General features: G+C 55.8%; 7 protein-coding genes across 7 annotated transcripts; 1 reads left to right on the forward strand and 6 right to left on the reverse strand.

Annotated features, from left to right (window-relative positions):
- Positions 1 to 53: 53 nt before the first annotated feature.
- On the reverse strand, positions 54 to 1,474 carry NCS54_00091500 (Sacchrp-dh-NADP domain-containing protein; the record flags this gene model as incomplete). Its single annotated transcript, XM_053146551.1, has 4 exons — positions 54 to 920; positions 972 to 1,044; positions 1,094 to 1,250; positions 1,303 to 1,474. 4 exons carry the CDS (start codon positions 1,472 to 1,474, stop codon positions 54 to 56), a joined length of 1,269 nt encoding a protein of 422 aa, XP_053002526.1.
- A 384-nt stretch (positions 1,475 to 1,858) lies between these two features.
- NCS54_00091600 (MFS domain-containing protein) lies at positions 1,859 to 3,780 on the reverse strand (the record flags this gene model as incomplete). The annotated part of the gene is made up of 4 exons (XM_053146552.1): positions 1,859 to 2,988; positions 3,038 to 3,128; positions 3,179 to 3,442; positions 3,493 to 3,780. The coding sequence occupies 4 exons, from the start codon at positions 3,778 to 3,780 to the stop codon at positions 1,859 to 1,861; spliced, it is 1,773 nt and encodes a 590-aa protein (XP_053002527.1).
- A 1,768-nt stretch (positions 3,781 to 5,548) lies between these two features.
- On the reverse strand, positions 5,549 to 8,577 carry NCS54_00091700 (CUE domain-containing protein; the record flags this gene model as incomplete). The annotated part of the gene is made up of 2 exons (XM_053146553.1): positions 5,549 to 8,118; positions 8,277 to 8,577. 2 exons carry the CDS (start codon positions 8,575 to 8,577, stop codon positions 5,549 to 5,551), a joined length of 2,871 nt encoding a protein of 956 aa, XP_053002528.1.
- A 1,723-nt stretch (positions 8,578 to 10,300) lies between these two features.
- NCS54_00091800 (Hypothetical protein) lies at positions 10,301 to 11,500 on the forward strand (the record flags this gene model as incomplete). The annotated part of the gene is made up of 1 exon (XM_053146554.1): positions 10,301 to 11,500. One exon carries the CDS (start codon positions 10,301 to 10,303, stop codon positions 11,498 to 11,500), a length of 1,200 nt encoding a protein of 399 aa, XP_053002529.1.
- A 435-nt stretch (positions 11,501 to 11,935) lies between these two features.
- On the reverse strand, positions 11,936 to 14,025 carry NCS54_00091900 (Fe2OG dioxygenase domain-containing protein; the record flags this gene model as incomplete). Its single annotated transcript, XM_053146555.1, has 2 exons — positions 13,878 to 14,025; positions 11,936 to 13,812 (listed from the first exon to the last, which is right to left on the reverse strand). The coding sequence occupies exons 1-2, from the start codon at positions 13,939 to 13,941 to the stop codon at positions 11,936 to 11,938; spliced, it is 1,941 nt and encodes a 646-aa protein (XP_053002530.1). The 5' UTR covers positions 13,942 to 14,025.
- A 782-nt stretch (positions 14,026 to 14,807) lies between these two features.
- NCS54_00092000 (Ribulose-phosphate 3-epimerase) lies at positions 14,808 to 15,742 on the reverse strand (the record flags this gene model as incomplete). The annotated part of the gene is made up of 4 exons (XM_053146556.1): positions 14,808 to 15,071; positions 15,126 to 15,371; positions 15,434 to 15,560; positions 15,627 to 15,742. 4 exons carry the CDS (start codon positions 15,740 to 15,742, stop codon positions 14,808 to 14,810), a joined length of 753 nt encoding a protein of 250 aa, XP_053002531.1.
- Positions 15,743 to 16,564: 822 nt separating this feature from the next.
- NCS54_00092100 (CFEM domain-containing protein) lies at positions 16,565 to 17,418 on the reverse strand (the record flags this gene model as incomplete). The annotated part of the gene is made up of 2 exons (XM_053146557.1): positions 16,565 to 17,029; positions 17,131 to 17,418. 2 exons carry the CDS (start codon positions 17,416 to 17,418, stop codon positions 16,565 to 16,567), a joined length of 753 nt encoding a protein of 250 aa, XP_053002532.1.
- Positions 17,419 to 17,891: the final 473 nt, after the last annotated feature.

Here is a 17,891-nt window from a genome sequence, read left to right on the forward strand (position 1 = left end):
TACACGATATATAGCAGAGCAATCTAATAAGTAGAATACGGTATCACTTCACTCTACTCCTCTACAATCTTGATCTCTATCTCGACACCTGCCTGTGGCCGCTTCAACCTCTCGACAAACTTGTCACCCAGCATGGCCGGCGTCAAGATGCCTCCACGTTGGTGAGCCGGCGTACCGCCTTCAAGTAGCACAAGCGCCGCCTCGGTCAGTGACACGCCTGTAAAGACATATGGGTCTCCTCGATACGCAAACTTGACCTCGACACGGCGTGATGTTCCTTCTTGGTCGGGTATGGCCACGACACGATACGTAAAGTGGTTTCCTCTTCGCTGCTCTTCGGACGGACCTGTCCCTGGTGGAAAGAGTGTCTTGGTGGCGAGGTTGCGTAGTGGAGGGATCTTGGTGATGGCAGTGGTGAGAATAATAAACCCAGCACGAAACATCCAGGCCATAAACGGACCAGACTGTCTCACGCGCGATGAGAAGAAGAAGTTCTTGCCGTACCCGTCTGGACTAAGAGAGTATGACTCTTGGCCTGCGAATAGACCCCAGCTGCGACCGATAATGCCCGTCTCTATCCCCGTCTGTGAGCCCTCGACTAGAGCACCCATGCCTTTAACCACCTGGACACCAAACACATTCGGCGCAGGGAGCACGCCGCGTTTTGCAATTTCAGCACTACTCCTCGGTATGGGTGACAGTACAAAAGGTGCCGATGCGGCGGCGATCCTCGCGGAGCCGTAACTCATCTCGAGGTCGCACATGGAGTTGATGCTGCCACCACTAAAAGAGCCCCGGAGATCATCGAGCGAGACGAGCACCTCGCGCGTTGGGAGGGACATTGTTTCGCGGATGTGGCGCACGGCGAGGTAGGTTGGGAGGTCGGCTGGTACAGCACCCCAGCCGGCGGTCATAACTATCTAGGTGTGCTGTCAGTCGAGGTAAGGAAAGTTGCACAGGAGGGAGGTTACTCTTGAGCCTGCTTTACGGGCTGTCTCGTCGTATTTGGCTATTATGCCCTGCATCCATGGCATCTCTCCGCTACTATTTCTTTTGTAAGTCGCGGACTTCAAGGGTGAGTTGGAATACTTACCAGTCAACGTAATCAGTCCCATTCTCAGCGCACGCCTTGATTATAGCCGTTCCACAGGTCGCAGAGTATGGGCCAATAGTGTTGATAATAACACGAGCCGTCTGTGCAAGCTCGGCGATGGCAGTGTCCGAGTTGAGGTCGAGGGCGTAAACGGTGCCTGGAGCAATCAGCATGGATGGAGGGTCCCGGTGAGAAGGGGTTTGGCAGACATGTTGCTCCTTTCTCCTTGAGTTCTTTCTGCAAATCCTCGAGCTTTTTCTGGTTTCGACCTGCGATGGCCCATGAGACGGTGTCAGGGATGGCCTTTGTCATGTAAGCCGCACAGAGACGACCAGTGTACCCAGTCGCACCGAGGAGGACGATGTCAATCTTGCCGGCCATGATTCTAGTATACAAAAGAAAACTTTGAAGATCTGCATGAGTAAAAATGAATGAAAGTCGCTGAAAGACTTCTTTTATAAGCCAAAGGCTCTCTGTCTTATCGGCCGAGTGGCGGACGAATCGAGGTCCAGCCCCACTCTTCGGCGTGATGCAGATCCGGGCCCGGGGATCGTCGTTGGACGGAGCGGGGCCGGCGGAGCAATTGAAGGCCGGTCAAGCACGACTTTACATGTATAGCATGACGGGATGAGCTGATGGGCACGATGTTTTCTGGACCACTTTCTTACGTGAGATGAGGCAATTGAGTCATATACCAATCTTATATATTATATCCAAATCTTCCTCTATAGACCTTCAACACTCCTTCATCTATATCTCCTTTTTTTATGGCTGACCTCTTCTCTCAACATCTACTGTCTCCTCATTCATAACCCCTTCAGTCCGCTCTCGCCTCGCTGGAACCTTGCCGATAATCTCCATACCTCTAAACGTAAACACCACCAGACCCAGCGCCATAATCAGGATGGCAAAATTGGTCCAGCCTCCCGCCCGAAGACCCTTGAGCGACGGCGCATCCCAGGCCTCGACGGGCCCGACGTTCTTAACATCGACGCCCCGGTCGCTGGCCATGACAGAGGACTGGATCGCCGTGGCGATGGCGAGGGCAATGGCTCGGCCGATCATGCCCGACGAGTTGATGAGGGCGCCCCCGATGGCTTGATCCTCTTGAGGCAGTGAGTGAGAGGTGAAGAGCGTGAGACACGGCCAGGCTGTGTCAGCACCAATAACGGAAAGAATCATAGCCCACATGCCCCAGGCAAAGTAAGACGTTGTCGGAGGAATAGGCACGGCGTAGAGAACAGCAGCGATGGACACACAAACGTGTCCAATAGCGAGAATGAAAAAGGTCGGGATGCGGCTTAGCAGGTGAGCAGTTATGAAAGCAACGACGAAGCCGCTGACACCAGTGGGGATGAAGCGCAGCATGGTCTGCAAGGGCGAGAGGCCCTGGTAGTCCTGGAAGTAGTAGGTGGCATAGATGAGAAAGTTGTTGAAGCCACCAAAGAAGAGGCCCATGATGCACATGACGGAGGTGAAGCGCCAGTTGTTGAAGATGGACACCTTGACTAGGGGCGGGCGATCGGTCTTATTCTCGAGATAACGCTGCCAGAAGAAGAAGGCGACGATAATGAGGACCGACACGACAATGAGCACAGGGATCCACGGAGCCGTCCATCCGACCACGTTGCCCTCGGTCAGGGCGAACATGAGAGCCAGGAGTCCGCAGGTGATGAGGGTAGCGCCGATCCAGTCGACGGCCGCCGTCTTAGCCCGGAGGTTGTCATGAGCCGGCCGGAGTCCGGGAGGAGGGGGCGGGATGAAGAGGACGCCGGCAACGGAGATGAGGCCGGCCATGATGGCGAGGGCGCCAAAGACCCATTTCCAGCTCGCCCACTCGGCGATGAGGCCCGAGACGAGGTTGCCGCAGACGCTACCGAGGGGGGCTCCAGCGGCTGCAGAGTGTCAGTCTGTGCCTGTGTTCCAGTGAAGAATGAGACTCACCGTATGCGCTAAAGGCATAGTTCTTTGCCTTGCCAGGAGGAAACGTAGTACCTAGAATGCCAATAGCAGTCGGCACATTCGCAGCAGCGCCCTATCTCGTCAGTCCATGACTCTCTCTCAAGTTCATTGCAGCCAACTCACCAAGCCGTGCAGCCCCCGAAACAGGTCAAACGCGATCTCGGTCGGGATAAAGGCGTTGACGACGCAGCATATAGTAACCCAGAAGGATCCGAGGATAAAGATGAGGCGCTTGCCGTAAATGTCTGCGATGCGACCCCAGAGGAGGAGGAAGCATCCAAAGGTGAGGACGTACGAGGACACGATCCATTGTTGGCGCGTGTCGGGAACGTCGAGGGCCTTGCCGATCTGGGGGAGGATGATGACGACGCTCTGACTGGCGAGGGTCTGAAATATTGTTAATGATAGCTCAATGCCATTGTTTAAAGTACACTCACATTAAGAAAAGATGCTCCCGTCACCGTCGTGACAAGGGCGATGCATCGCGCCTTGGACAGAGTCAGCTCGTTCTTGGAGTCGATCGAGTCGTTGTCGTTCTCATCATCGTTGCCAATAGTGCTGGCGTCAACAATGTCGTTGAGATTGGCATTGTCATTGTCGCGGCCGAGACTCGTCCGAGTCTGTGGCGTTTTTTCATTGTTTTGCTCTTCCGAGACAACAGCATCATTCCTCTCCGTCGCAGAGCTGACCCCGATCTCGGCCTTCTCACCGTCGCGACCCGTCATGATGTTTTCAGTGTCGTCTACTCTTCAGCAACTCATCAAGTATCCAAGAACAGTCTCAACGAGTCAATTGAAGGACAAAAATCAACTTCTCTCTCTACGAGCGTCTCACTTCTCCCAACACGAACCGGTGAGAGACGTGGGTGGCAGGGCATCAGGTTAATATATGTCACAAAACACCACCACCCAACCCAGACAAGTGATTTCTTTGCCAAGAATGCCCCCAATCGCATGCATTCTTCCTTCTGCCTGTGGGGGCAAAGCAAGGTCGGAGGTCATTAGGCGAAAGGATGGCGAATCTTGCAGGCCTTTGATTTGATTTGGTTATTATTCCCGGGGGGAGGGTCAATTCCTCCACCACCAAGACGAGAGAGACTCGTGAGGCACAGCTTCTTTCTCTTCCCATTGACTGGCGTATCCTCGTAACTCCGAGAAGGCATCAACCTCAAAGAGCACTGCAGATGCATTGGCAACTCTATCCGGCTGGGGAAGCTGAGAGACTACTCCAACTTGGCGGTATGGAGATGATGATCCCCCCCCCCAACCCGCTTCAAAGACCCCTGGGGAACACAACAGCCGGGTTTTGCTTCCGAAGCCAGCCATCTCCAATGTTGGACAGACAAAGAGGTAGGGCTGATGGTCCCGTGACGTGTCTCTACCTATTCCGCTTTTATTCTTATCCCCCTCTAGGAGTCAGCTAGATCTGTTCGAGTCAGTCTCGGCAACCCATGTCGGCAGACAAAAGTCAATTATCACGATAAAACATGATCAACTCCCACTCTTGACGTCCCTTGACTCATCGTGGCTTTCAACTCTACTGCAGTAGCTCCCTACACCATCAACCACATCCTACCGGTTCGGGTTACACACCAACGCCCAAGATGACTTTGATTTCAAAGCATTGATCCTGTCTCCTCGGTTTTATACCACAACTCCGACTGGAACAACATCATCATCACGCGTCAATCACGAGAACCTAACCCAACACTTGCTTCCTTCTCCATCAAGTTTTCTGGTTTTCATTGACTTCATTGGATTCGAGCCCATAATCAGAGCGTCTCTCAATCTCAATCCCTTTGCTTCGCTTGGTTTCGCTTCCCTTCACGTCGCTTCGGGTTTCGTGTGTCTGGCGAATGTCCTATCCTGCCATTCCACCCATATCGTCACATCCCATTCATTCCAGCCCATTCATACCCATCCATCCCTTGCACGCCCACGCCCTTTTCCCTTCTCGCCTCCACTCCATTTCAAAAAGAATACAGACCGCAAAGGAACTATAACCCCCCCCGTCTCCCAATTAACAAATCCAGCCCTTGCCTTGCTTGTTGTTGCAACCCTCCCCCCGAAAACAACCAAATATCAAAAGAAGCGAGCAAGTAAAGCGTTGCGAGGGGGAGGACACTAAAAGACACGCGCAATCCCAGTTCGTTCTTGTTGTTGTTGTTTGATTCCGGTCCGGCAGAGCACCGTGAGAAAAAACAAATAAAGACCACGGCGGAAACGAACGCCCTGCCTTTCCCTTCCATTTGCCATATGCCACCTTGATCTTTTGAGGTGATTCTCGAAAAAAAGAAAACAATCGTACACGTAGACACATCGAGGAGTGTTGAGAGAATATTCGCCTTGCCCTGCCTTGCCTTGCTTTACCATGCCATGCCTTGCCCTACCCCGTGAGCCCCATGCATCATGTTGATTATGCGTCATCGTCGTCGACCTCTACGCCCGCTTCCTCCAATGCGTTCCTCAATAACTGGGCGTACTCCATATTCCTCTAGTGGTAGTTACCACCCCAGCCGCGCTGCTGTTGCTGCTGCTGCTGTTGCTGGCCACCGCCGTAGTAGCCGCTGCCGAAGCCCTGGCCGTAAGATCCGTAGGGGCTGTTACCATGCTGCTGGCTGGCACCCGCGTTACCGCCCATACCGTACGCGTTGCTGCCGTGCAGGCCATGACCTTGGAGGTGGCTGGGGTATCCAGCACCGTAGCCGCCCATCTGCGAGTTCTGGGGCGGGGGGAGACCGGCCTGAGCCGCCGGGGCATTGGTGGCCGATCCGGGGCGGGCTCCGCCGAGCGATGGGGATGGGCCTGCAGCCGTCTTGGTCTCGCCAAATGGCTTCAGCTCATCAGTCGAGCCAGCGTTGCCAGGCTGTGTCTGGCTGTTGAACGACTGTCCCTGAGACTGGAACGAAGAGGCGCTGCGTCCAAAGCTGTCGTGGACACTACCAAATGCGCTTCCTCCGAGGCCGGGCTGGCTGCCAGCCTGACTGGTAGCAACACGGCCGTAGTCACCAAGACCAGAACCCAGGCCACTATCGCGGTGCAGAGAAGACTGGCCGAATCCAGCAGGGGACGACGTGTGGTCATAAGGCGCATTAGGCGACATGCCGTACGGCTGTCCATACATGCCACTCTTTCCATAGGGGCCGAATCCGCCCTGACCATATCCAGAGTAGTACTGGTGGTAATAAGGGCTGTTGTAATAGGGATGGTTGTAGCCGGGATACTGCTGGCCGTGTGACTGCGGCTGCGATCCCTGGGCAGGCTGCTGTTGAGCAGGCTGCTGAGGCTGCTGCTGTTGCTGAGCCTGGGTCGTGGGGTTAGGGGTGCTGTTGCCGCTGTTCTGGGCATCGGCCGCACTTCCGCCAAATCGGGGCTGGTTGTGCAGCGCGCCGCTCTGAGGATACTGGCTGAGGTTATCCGCCTGTGATGCTCCGTATCCGGCAAAAGGTCGCTGTTGGGAGGCAGTGGCATCCTGCTGTCCCTGTCCTTGCTGGCCAAATTGCTGGTTGTAGTACGCGTAGGTAGCGTTGCGATCGGGTTGGTTGGCAGTGTAGTATGAGCCGTAGTCGCTGGGCGCAGAGCTGAAGGCGCCACCAGGCTGCTGGGGCTGAGAGGTCTGCGTGGGGAAGTTGTCGAATGGAGGCTGAGAAGAAGGGGTGCTCTGCTGGTTGAAAGGATCCAGAGGCTTCTGAGGAGCTGCGGCGGCCTCTTGAGCACCGGCCTGACCGAAGCGACCGAACTGCTGAGCGTTAGAGGCGGGGGCCTGGCTAGGTACCTGGGCCTGAGCCGGAGCCTGAGCCTGCGAAGCGGGTGCTGAAGAGGCATTAGTATCGAGGCTGAGGGTCGAATCAGGGTCAGATAGCATACCAGTCGGGGCCGCAATCGGGGTGACAGTAGAAGCAGGCTTCTGAGCGAAAGCTTCGGGGACAGCAGCCTGAGTAGCAGGAGGAAGGGAGGTGCGAGGGTGAGCAACAGGGGAATCGGCAGGGGGTTGAGCCCGAGTCTCGGGCTCCTCTCGGTCGCCATCAATGTCTTCATCAGCATCGGCCAAGTTGAAAGCTCCAAATTGGACAGCGGCGCGGTCAACCTCACGGTTGCCGGGCATGCGCACAGCTTCCTCCTGGTCAAGCACACGTCGTTGGTGGTGATGATGATGGCTAGGAGTACGGGTGGTTCGTTCAGCGGTAGCCTTGGCGGCAGTGGCGGCAAAACCGCTGGCATCAGGTCGAGGCGGAATATGCTGCTGCTGAGCAGCCGAGAGAGGTGTAGCAGTAACACTGGCAGGGTTCTGTCGAGGGTCCCAAGAGTCAGCGGCGGTACTTGCTGCGGTACCAGTTGGAGGTGGCTTAGAGTCGTCAACAACCTGTTCAAGATTTGTTTCGGTGAGCTCGTCCTTGGAGGGGGGTAGAGCCACCTCGGGCTCTACGACATGAGGAACTTCGGAGGGGGGAACGATATCGGTAACGGGGGTGGTTTCGTCAGGTTCGGCAACAGCAGGGGCAGGTGCGGGCTCGGGCTCGGGCTCGGGAGCGACCTCAGGCTCAGGCTCGGGCTCGACAGGTTCGGGAACAGATTCAGGTTCAACAGGTTCGGGGGCGGGCTTAGGTGCAGGAGCTTCCTTTGGCTTGGGCGGGGCCTTAGGAACGGTCGACTGTCGCAACATGCTCGCCCATGTCTTGACCGGAGGAGCAGCAGGCTTCGGGGCCTCGACATTCGCAGAGGGTGTGGGTTTCTCAGACAGAACTTCCTTCTCCTCTGGGACATCACCCTTGGGTTCGTTACTGCCCCAAGCAGATGACTCCTCTGTGGGGATAGACAATTGCTGGTTCTCCTTGGTTCGGGCGCCGTTGGTAGGAGCAGCATGGGCAGATCGGCCGCGAGTGCTGCGACCCCCTCGATCCGTAGCTCGACCTCGACCGCGTCCCTCAGATACAGCACGACCGCCGCGGGCGGCTCGAGGACCGGTAGACGTCGCGTCGTTCGAAGGCGCAGGAGCTTGCTCCTTGGCCTTGGCTCGGGAAGCCTTCTTGGGCTTTGAGACCTCGCCCCATTGCGAAATGGTACCTATGACGATCGCAGGTTAGCAGCAGGATTAGCATGTGTGGTGGGTTCAAGGGCGAGGGCGTGGGGCGCGCAGCGACTTCCAGCAGTTTGTGGATGTGTAGCGTGGCCGCGTGCGGTGAGAGAGGACAAGGCAGGGCAGGAAAAAAGGCCACACATACCCTCAGCGATGCGAGTGACGGCTTCGTTCTCGTCGCCGTTGGTCTCCTGGAGGGCGAATAGAACATCGGCCTCGGACCAGTCAGGGAACATCTCGCGGATTACCGATGTCTTGTCGCCATATTGCTTTCGAAGCTCGCCAAAGTCGCCTTCGTCTTCAAATGCAGCCAGCGAGTCGTCGGCTTTGTGGTCGGCCTTGTCGCCATTGGGTCTACGGCCACCTCGACCGGCGAAACCTCCTCTACCACCACGGCCGGAGCCTCTGCCGCGCGAGGCGGACGTCCGTGAAGTCACTTCGGACATTAGATGGGTTTGTTGTGGTTGGTTATGAGCTGAGTGTGCGTAGGTATGCAGTGTGTGGTGGGAGGAGGAGAGCTAGGCTCAAAGTGTGGAGAGAGGAAAACAATGGAAGGGAAAAAGGCCTGTCAGCTGTCCTCTGCGGGAGCAACAGGCAGGTGGGAGGAAGGGGTCGACCGTGAATCCGTGGTCGACAAGTGAAGGCGTCGATGAAGGAGAGGCCGGGAGATGGAGAAAAAGTGTGGAAGGTTCTGGGCAAAGGGAGAGGAAGAGGAAGAGGAGAAAGAGGCACGAGGTTTTCCCCAGAGGCAGAAGAAAGGTTCAGGTTACGAAGGTTTTGCCTCTAGCGGCTGGCCCGTGGTGACGCCCCAGTCCCAGTCTGAGACCTGGGTTGCCTGTACTGTGCTGCAAAGGTTAGTGCCCCTCCCAGGCCAGGTCCCTCCACCAGGCTCCTTCAGGCCCTGGCGCCACTTGGTAACACGTCGACTCAGGCGACAACCGCGCCCACCTGCGCTGTCTAGCCTGTCTCTCAGCCCTCTTACAGTGGGTGGCTCAATCGAATGCCTCGGTGGTGGTACTCGACTCAACTGATCGCGTCCAGAGTTGGCCAGCTTGGCATTCTGCCCAATTGAAGCCGTCGGCGTCGACGCTTGCCCTGACCGGAAGCAGATCGCCCTGGACGTGTTTGCCAGGTGGCGCAGCCATGGGTACCTGACGGGAACCTCTCATCCTCAAGAGCGAGAGTCTATGCTTGCCCGTTGCGTTGCGTTGCGTTGCCGCTGCCGTCCGTCTTGTGCCACTTCCATCGCTACGACCACCGGCCCTGGAGATCAGACGGGAGGTACCTGCGCAACCTGGAACCAAGACCAACAAGAACCTTGACCTTCCTTGCTCGTTTAGCCCCAAGTCGGGTCGAATCAAGGATCAGCCAGCTCTCTCCGTCTCCGGCCCCAGCCAGAGCCCACACGAGACCTGGCTGCCACCTACTACACAAAGGGATCGAGTTCAAAGCTGGAGTAGACAGCGTCGCATTCGCAGGGAAAAGATATGCCAAGTTGATGCAGCGAGACCTCGCCTTCCTCCTCTGGGACTCTGCCGACTCCCTGCTGCAATTGAGGCCTTGCTGCCCTGTTATTGCGCCCATTGGAGATTGCGACCATTGGATCTGCCCGCGTCTCGTCATTTTAGGGTGCCGCGTATCTCAGCGACTTCGGTAGCTGTCGCTCCAGTCCTATCACGCACGCCGGCTGTTTGCGCTTCCAAGGCTGTGTGCGGTGCGGCTGTCTCTGGCTCAGGTATCGGTACCCGGCAGGCCGCATCCGCCAGGCAACCCCAGGGACAGGACAGGTGGCCATGAATGTCTCAGTACTTTGGCGACGGTCCAAATTTCAAGCCAGGGGGCTGCGTCAGGGCCCACCTGAGCTCCCTGCTTGAGCGGGCGGTTCACATCCATCTCCATTCTCCAATTCGCCCCTCCCCCAAAGCCACTTGAGGCTGACAAGCCCCTGGCATCACATGACACGTTTTCCGCCCCGCTTTGTGGCGTCTCGTTCGACGATGGCATCATGTTTGAACGTCGAGGCCGCATGACCGCAATGCGTCTATCGCAAACACCAACCCCATTCCCGAGTACGCGATAATTCCGTGGATTGCGTCGAGTCAGCTTCTTCCAGGGCAGGGCCTGCCACCGACATTGCTGCCCGTTTATCCCAATTGACCTTTGTCCACGATGTTTTCCACCAAGTCGGTCAACTCGCTCAAGAACCTCTTCGCCTCCTACCACGAACCCCTCCCCCTGTCCAAACAGCAGTCTCAGAAACTACTCGACGGTCTCAAGACATCCTTTCGAAAACAACTCGACCGCGAATATGGAGAATCCTCCGAAAGCCCACCACCTGCCACGAAACATGCCGATCCGCCCAAGCCTATCCGATTATCCGCTACGAACCGGCATTTGAAGGATATCCTCGCGAATCCCCTCTTCAGCTATAACAAGGATGTCACATCAACATTTCCCACGAAAATATCTACGTCAGCGCTGGTCGCTCCGCAACGCGATCCCATGGAGGTTTTCGATCATGCCGTGGCTAGAGGATTGATGACACCGAAGGCCGCCATTGGCTGTATGATTGCCAAGTCAAAGCAGCTACAAGCACAGGAGCCTGGCCTCGGAGGCCTTGCCTCGGCAGGAACAGCAGCGCGTATTGTGCGATGGCTCAAATCATGCGGCGCAGAACAAGATCTCCGATTCCTAGACAACCAGACTTTTGTTCGAACATTGGCTCCATTCTTGGTTGCTGAGGGCATGGAAGAAGTAGCTTGGGAGTGGCTATCGCGGACAATCTACGATCCTTCTAGCAAGTTGTCCAAGGAGAAGCGACTGAAGAGAGCGTCTCATCTTCTCGGTGAGCTTGTCCGGACAAAATGCCAACCCCAGTACGGCAACCTCGATTCGGGCATTTCCACTATGCTGCAAGCACAGGAAATGTTCAGAGCCAGCCCTCTACTCTCGGAACTATTGGTCTCATCGTGGAGGTCGGTCTCGTGGTTCTCCACAGTCGAGGCCTACAGCCGTCCCGCGCCATCCGAAGAGCTCTTTGACGCCCACATCGCCACGGCTGATCGTCTACCGCAGCCATTCCTCATGGAACGGGCTCATCTTCACCTCTACCACCCAACACATCCCGACCACGTACCGGCGCTCCAGTTCTTCAAGGACAAGGAGAGGCTACGGAGACTGGTACATGCTGTTGGGCCCAAGAAGTCGAGGCCTGAGAAGTTGAGCGTTGTCTCCTGGCTTGCGTTTCTTGGACATGACACTGTCAATCACCTGACTCAGTCGGGAAGAACTCAGGAGGCTCAGGGGGTAACGGAGTTGTTGCAGGCGGAGGTTGCAAACCTATTCAACGACAAGTTGGAGCCAGCTTGAGGATTACGCCGGATATCTATCTCTGCATAATCAGGCTGGATGACTACTATGCCTCTTGAGCATACACCCGTATCTCCTGAGCCGTAGTCGCCATTATGCTCCAGCAAGCCCTGAACAGGAAGCTCCTAGCTGGGGCAAGCAGGCAAAGAGATGAAAGGGAACTGATTCATCAGTGCCCAGCTGCGCACAGGGACGTGCGCCAGATTGAGTTTTAAAGAGAACTCTTGTATCATAGAAGGATTTTGGGAACAGCGATTACCAGTTCATAGAGCTGACATTTTACGATACCATGAGAGTCGGAGCATATCACGCAGAAGAGCACCATCAAATTGGATAGGTGGGAAATACAAATATTTTCAAAATCAAATCAAAATCAATCATTGCCTGGCTTTTTATTTCGTGGTATCTATCGTCGCGATATGGCAGACATTTCACTTAGTCAGAATCGCTCTGTGCTGCGTCGGGCGAGAAGCCCTGGAACTCCTCCTCAGACTCGTCCGGCGCAGGACCCTCGCCAGCGTCAGCCTCCTCCTCGTCACTGTCGTCCTGCTCCTCGATCTCAAAGGCGCCCGAGATGTCCCATCGGTCACCCTTGGCGCTCTTGCTGACGTACTTGATGAACTTGAGGGCGCCGCTGTCTCGCAGGACGATGGTCATCTTGTTCCAAGCAGCAGCCTGGAAGAAGAGGATGTTGTCGTCATCGCTGCTCGTCTTGTACACGGCAGCGTCCTCATCGGCGTCGTCGTCACCCGACATGAAGATCTCCTGGCCACCAACCTCGTCGGCCTCCTTGGGCGCGGGCTCATCCTTCTCAACGGCCTTGCCCTTGCCCTTGCCATTGGTCTTGGCCTCCTTGCGATTCTTCTCGGCTTCTTCCTTTTCCCCCTCCTCTTCCTCATCGTCGCCCCAGCCAGGTGTAGGGGTGAAGCCGAGGTTAATCTCGACGCGTGCCTTGCCCTCATGGCCGGTGGCCAGGGTGTAGTCCAGACCTCGGCGGAAGCGACGAGCTAAGAGATCTGCGCTCTCGATGGTGGTGTTGGTGGCCATCTGGAGCCATTGGCGGAATTGACGGCTGGGGAGGAAGATGTCGAGAAGCTCCGTGATGGGCGACTCTTCCTGGGAAGTGCGCAGCTGATCAGGGCCGCTGGGCTGCTGGTAGAGGTAGCGGTACTTATGAGGAGGCTTCGCGACACGCCATGATGAGGTCTTTTCTATCGTGGGGGTATCCTCGGGTGTAGGCTTCTTCTCCTCAGCTTCGACATAGGCTCTGAGACGCTCAGCAAACTTCTTGCAGAGAATGTCGGTCAGGGTGATCTCAAACACCTCGTTAAAGTGCGACGAGATCTGGTCAAGGGTGTCAGGCACCAGGTACGTGGGCGAGAGATACTTGAGCAGGAACTCAAGATCAGCCTCATCGAAGCCCTCCTGGCCCGACTGTGAGCTGTCGACCTTGATAACCTGGGGCTGAGGCATGTCGTACTGGGCCGGGTTGCCCTGGAGCTGCATGAGGCCGCTATTCTTTGCGTTCCTCTCCTCCTCGCCCTCGATGTAGCCCTCCTCGCCGAGCTGGGGGATGTGGAACCAGCCGCTGATGGCCATGCGGACACGGCCGCCGTCCTTCTCGAGCTGCTCCTTGGTGGCAGCGTGGTAGACCTCCTCGACGTCGTGGAAGCTCTCACCAGGCTGAACAGCGAAGAAGCTCAGTTGGTTCCATGCCGGGGGAATGACCTTGGTGACATCAGGCAGAGGAGTCTTGGCGACCTCACCGTCCTTGTCCGTGAGCTCCTGGATGGGGAAGAGGCGGAGGGCACCTCCCCACTCGGGCTTCCAAGTGTTATCGGGGTCTACGAGGTAGAGGATGTAGCTCACGCGGCGGCTGCCGATGACGTCGTCGTGGCAGAGCAGGTAGCAGCCGGGGGTGTAGATGTTGATGGCCATGTCGGTCTTGCGGCCGCTCAGGGGACCGCAGGCGGTGATGTGGGAGACGTAGTCGCGGAAGGACTCGGAGTAGATGGCGTCGCGGAGCTTGAGCAGCGAGGGGAGCTTGGACAGGGACTCGTCGTCGAGGCCGTCGAGGTTGGCCAGGTCGCCCGACTGGTGGATCTTGTAGATGTCGGTCTCCTTGGGGGTGAACTCGACGTTGGCCTTGATCTCGGCGCGCACCGACCGGAGGAGCTCGTCGTTGACGAGGCCGTTGATGACGGCATGCTTGTAGGGAGCAGACTTGGCGTACTGCTCTGTGTACGAGTTGAGCACGTCCTTGTCAAAGAGCCCGGCACGGAAGCGCTCCTTGGCCACCTCTGCGCTGAGAGCTACACCGTCAAAGTCAGTCAGTGGGCGAGCTCTGGGTTGGGGGGGAGCAATTGGGAATGCGCACAAGGCTTGGACTTCTTGCTGATGGCGGCCGAGGCATCGGCGCGGGAGTCTGCCTTTCTCTTCATCTTGTCCCTGGGCAATTGACTCTTGCAACCAGAAATTGTATGGATGAAGGAGTTTTGGGGGAGAAGAATTTCGGGGCGTTGGGAGTGTGCGAAGTCGCAAAAAAGATGGGCTGACGTCGCCAATCTATAAAAATTCTGGCTCCGAAAATCGACCCATCATCCCATGGGCGGTTCGCGCGCCCCCCTTGTACCCTGCGTCTGTCTGTCGCATTGGAAAAATACACGGGCTGGGGGGCAGCCACAAGATTTTTGTCAGTTCAAGTTTTCTTTTTTTTTTTAAAAAAAAAAATGTCTCTCAAGATCGATTTCCTACATATTAAAAGTCAATTGCCATTGGCGGTGTCTCTGCTTGCTGCACCGAGTTGTACTCTTTTGTAGCCGCCACGGGCGCTAACACGGAGCTCCCATGATGATGATTCGAGAGCTCCACCGCCTTATCTGATCGCCTGAACCACCATGATGCACAGTGGATTATGCATGGATTATGCACCTAGACGCCTGCACAACATTGGCAGACTCATGGCTTTGAGATGAAAAGGATCCAACTCCAAGACAGAGGGCAATGGTTTGCATTGGTCTTGTTTTGAGACTCAGCTAGAGCCGCCGAGGCTGGCGCTTAGTTCACCAATAAGCTCGAATAGGCAACATCATACCAAAAGAGTTGGTCAAAGCAGGGAGACGGGATGAAAAGAAACACTAGTAGACAAAAGTCAGAGACTCAACAGTAGGTAGACTGGAATCTATTCTCCAAGAATTCCTAGAATAATCAACTTTTTCGCGTATAATCATCTCTCATCACATACATCATCGCTCAACTCCCGTCTATAAATCGCTTATCCGCAACACACACACTCAAAACTCCCAACTTACTTTGCCTTGCGGTCATCCACCGACTTGCGCAGGAGCGAGATGACCTCGGAGGGGTCCTTGGCTCCGAACACGGCGCTGCCAGCCACGATGACGTTGGCACCGGCATCCGCGGCCTGGTCGATCGTGCCGGGGCCTAGACCGCCGTCGACTTCGATGTTGAGCTCGGGGTACTTTTCTCGGAGGGCCTGGACCTTGGGCAGCTCAGAGGCCATGAACTTTTGTCCACCGAAACCGGGGTAAACCGTCATGATCAGGACCATCTATTATTCCATGTCAATATTTCTCCCGTAAAAGCCATCTAGGCGAGGTCTTACATCAGGTCGTTCCTGCTCCTCAGCGTTCTCCAAAATCTCCCACAGCACGTCGACAGAGGTATCGGGCTTAATAGCGATACCAGCGAGCAAACCGTTGTCGTGGATATATCGGATCAGCGCCTTGGGGTTGGTCTTCTCGTCGGTCTGCTGCTCGGGGCTCTCGGCGTCGCTGGAAAAGGCGGCCTCGTAGTGGAAGCAGTAGAGGTTGCATCCGGCCTTCTTGAACTCCTTGACCCATTTCTTGGGCTGATGTCCCCATAATTAGCCCCTGTCCATGCTCTATCAACCGCCTAGAGAGTGCTGTTTACCTCTGCAATCATCATGTGGCAGTCAAAGGTGCCTCTGCCAAGTGCCTCGGTGGGCTGGTCGACGTGGCCTCGGATCGCGGCGACCACGGGAGGTCCAAAGGTGATGTTGGGGACAAAGTGGCCGTCCCTATCTCAGCAGTCAGCACTCGATCGCACATGACGAGAGACTCGTCCGCCATGGAGGCGCACTTACATGATGTCGACGTGCAGCCAGTCGGCGCCCTGCTCCATGGTGCGAGCGCAGTCATGGCCGAACTGAGCAAAGTCAGCCGACAGGATGGAGGGCGCGATGATGGTCTTGGGAGCCATTGTTGAGGGCGTCTACGGTCAGCTGGCGAGAGGGAGACGGAGGTATGATGGTGGAGAGAGAATAAGAGGTGACTTCATAGTCAGAGGCTATTTGGGGGGGTCCCGTCTTGGTGGGGTTTCTTACCCTTTCGCCAGTGACGTTGTTGGCGGGGTCGTCTCTTCAGGTCCCAGGAACCCATTGGCGTTGCTCTCTTTGGCCCAGAGACCTTTGGTGGGGCCTTTAACCAGTCTTGCCAGCAAGAGGCCTGCTCAATCTCTCCAGGCTGGCTCGGCGCAAGGGATAAATTGGAAGAATTAAAGATAGGGCCGAACAGGGGTGAGTTGCGGATAAGAAATGGTGTCATGATTCTGGTGTAAGTGCTGGTTCGACGCAAAAGATGTGGGCATGCCTTGCCATAGATCAGGAGATAAAAGAGGTAGAAGCAACCCACCAGACCGACATCTTGGAGCTCTACACTAGATGCTTCATATCATCGAGGGCATGTCCTTACCTCTCTGAGCCGAAGTTATGATCCTTTGCTGTGTTGGTAATTCGACCTCGTTCAGCAGATGTTAGCCCAAAGGATATCAAAACGTAACCCAAGCCCATGTGTCTTCAACGTAAATCTATTCGTAATTAAAGGCGGCCTTGCGGCAACCGTATAGTCTCTCCGGTATACATGACTGGCTCTGTAAACTCGATGTTGTAAAGAAGAAGCTCACTCTCCCGTCGCCGTCGATAGTATTACCCCTTCCTTTCGTTAAACATGTTCCCTCTCTTCAAACCGCTTCAACCACCCATCCCAAGCAATATCCGTTCGATCTCTATAGGAGGCTTGTCCCTCACAGAGCAAGAGCCATCATGACGGCACCCAGCACTCCAGCCGCTGTTCCGCGCGAAGCACCGTTGCCGCTATCAGCGGAGCTGGTCTCGGCGGCACCGCTACCGCTGGTCTCTGTCGAGGTGCCGGTCTCGGTTGTAGCCGCAGCAGTACCGCTCGCAGTACCGCTGGCGGTGTCGCTGGCGGCGGTGTTGCTACCACTGGCACTTGCGGCGCTCGCGCTCGTATTCGCACTCTCCTTGGCCGAGTCCTTGCAGACCACCTCGTCGGGGACCTCGACGCCCGAGGTGGAGCAAATCTTCTTCGCGTAATCGACCGCAGCCGCCTTGCCCTTGTCGTCGCACTCGTCCTCGAGGCAGCACGCGATGCCGTCGAGGAAGCTCTCGTTGCTGCAGATGCACTTGAAGTCGAACTGGCCACATCCGGCGATGCCCTTGCCCGTGGTGTACTTGTCGACACAGGGTTGCTATAGACAAAAAGTTAGTAAATAAAAGGATACACAGCTTGCAATGGCGACTTTTCACGCGACGAGCGGTGAGATTGCGGTCGTGATCAGGGGGCACGTACAGCGCATGTAGGGAGCTTATCCTGCTGAGCAGACGCGAGACCCGCGAAGAGGGCAGCGATGAAGAGTGTAGACTTCATGATGAACAGATTGCGAACCGTGCAGATGATGATGTCTTTGTTGAAGAACAGAATTGAATAGCGACAGCAAAAGACGGACGAGAGAGCTTGGGCTTTTGTATGCTTCAAAACAAGGTTGTTGAGAACATCAGCGTTCGGTCCTTCGGGGTCGTCGGAAGGTCCCCCAGCTCCAGGGCGACGGTTAATTATAAGGCCAACCCCGGAAATCATGGATCATGGGCCTAAAACGCGCCATTCCCCAATGTCCAAAAACCCAGCCAATCGCCGCCTCGTCGCAATTCCACGGGTTCTAGACCGGGAGATTTGATGCCGGCACATGAGTCGAGTAGCAACTATTGCAGCGAGTACGACAAAGTTCAACAGGGTTGGACAAGGAATTACAGTTTACGTACGTGGTAGCTCGAATTGTTGGGTAGGATTGTCATCCATGAATAAGAGATCAAACCTTGGAATCAATAAGAAACACACATTGGATAGGAAGTACGTCTGTCCACGAGGACATGTCCTGCCAAAGGCCAATTTCCCCACTGACGATGGCGTCTCAATAGCAACCATGGATGCCTCAATAATGCAGGCTTGCTACCTATGTGTTCAACGACATTCAACCATCACAAAGAGGTATGCAGCCCATGCCAAGCCTTAAACTACACCATCTCCAAATATTGACAATAACAACCTGTCTG

This window comes from Fusarium falciforme, chromosome 1, assembly GCF_026873545.1.
Source record: "Fusarium falciforme chromosome 1, complete sequence".
In the NCBI taxonomy this organism is placed as follows: domain Eukaryota; kingdom Fungi; phylum Ascomycota; class Sordariomycetes; order Hypocreales; family Nectriaceae; genus Fusarium; species Fusarium falciforme.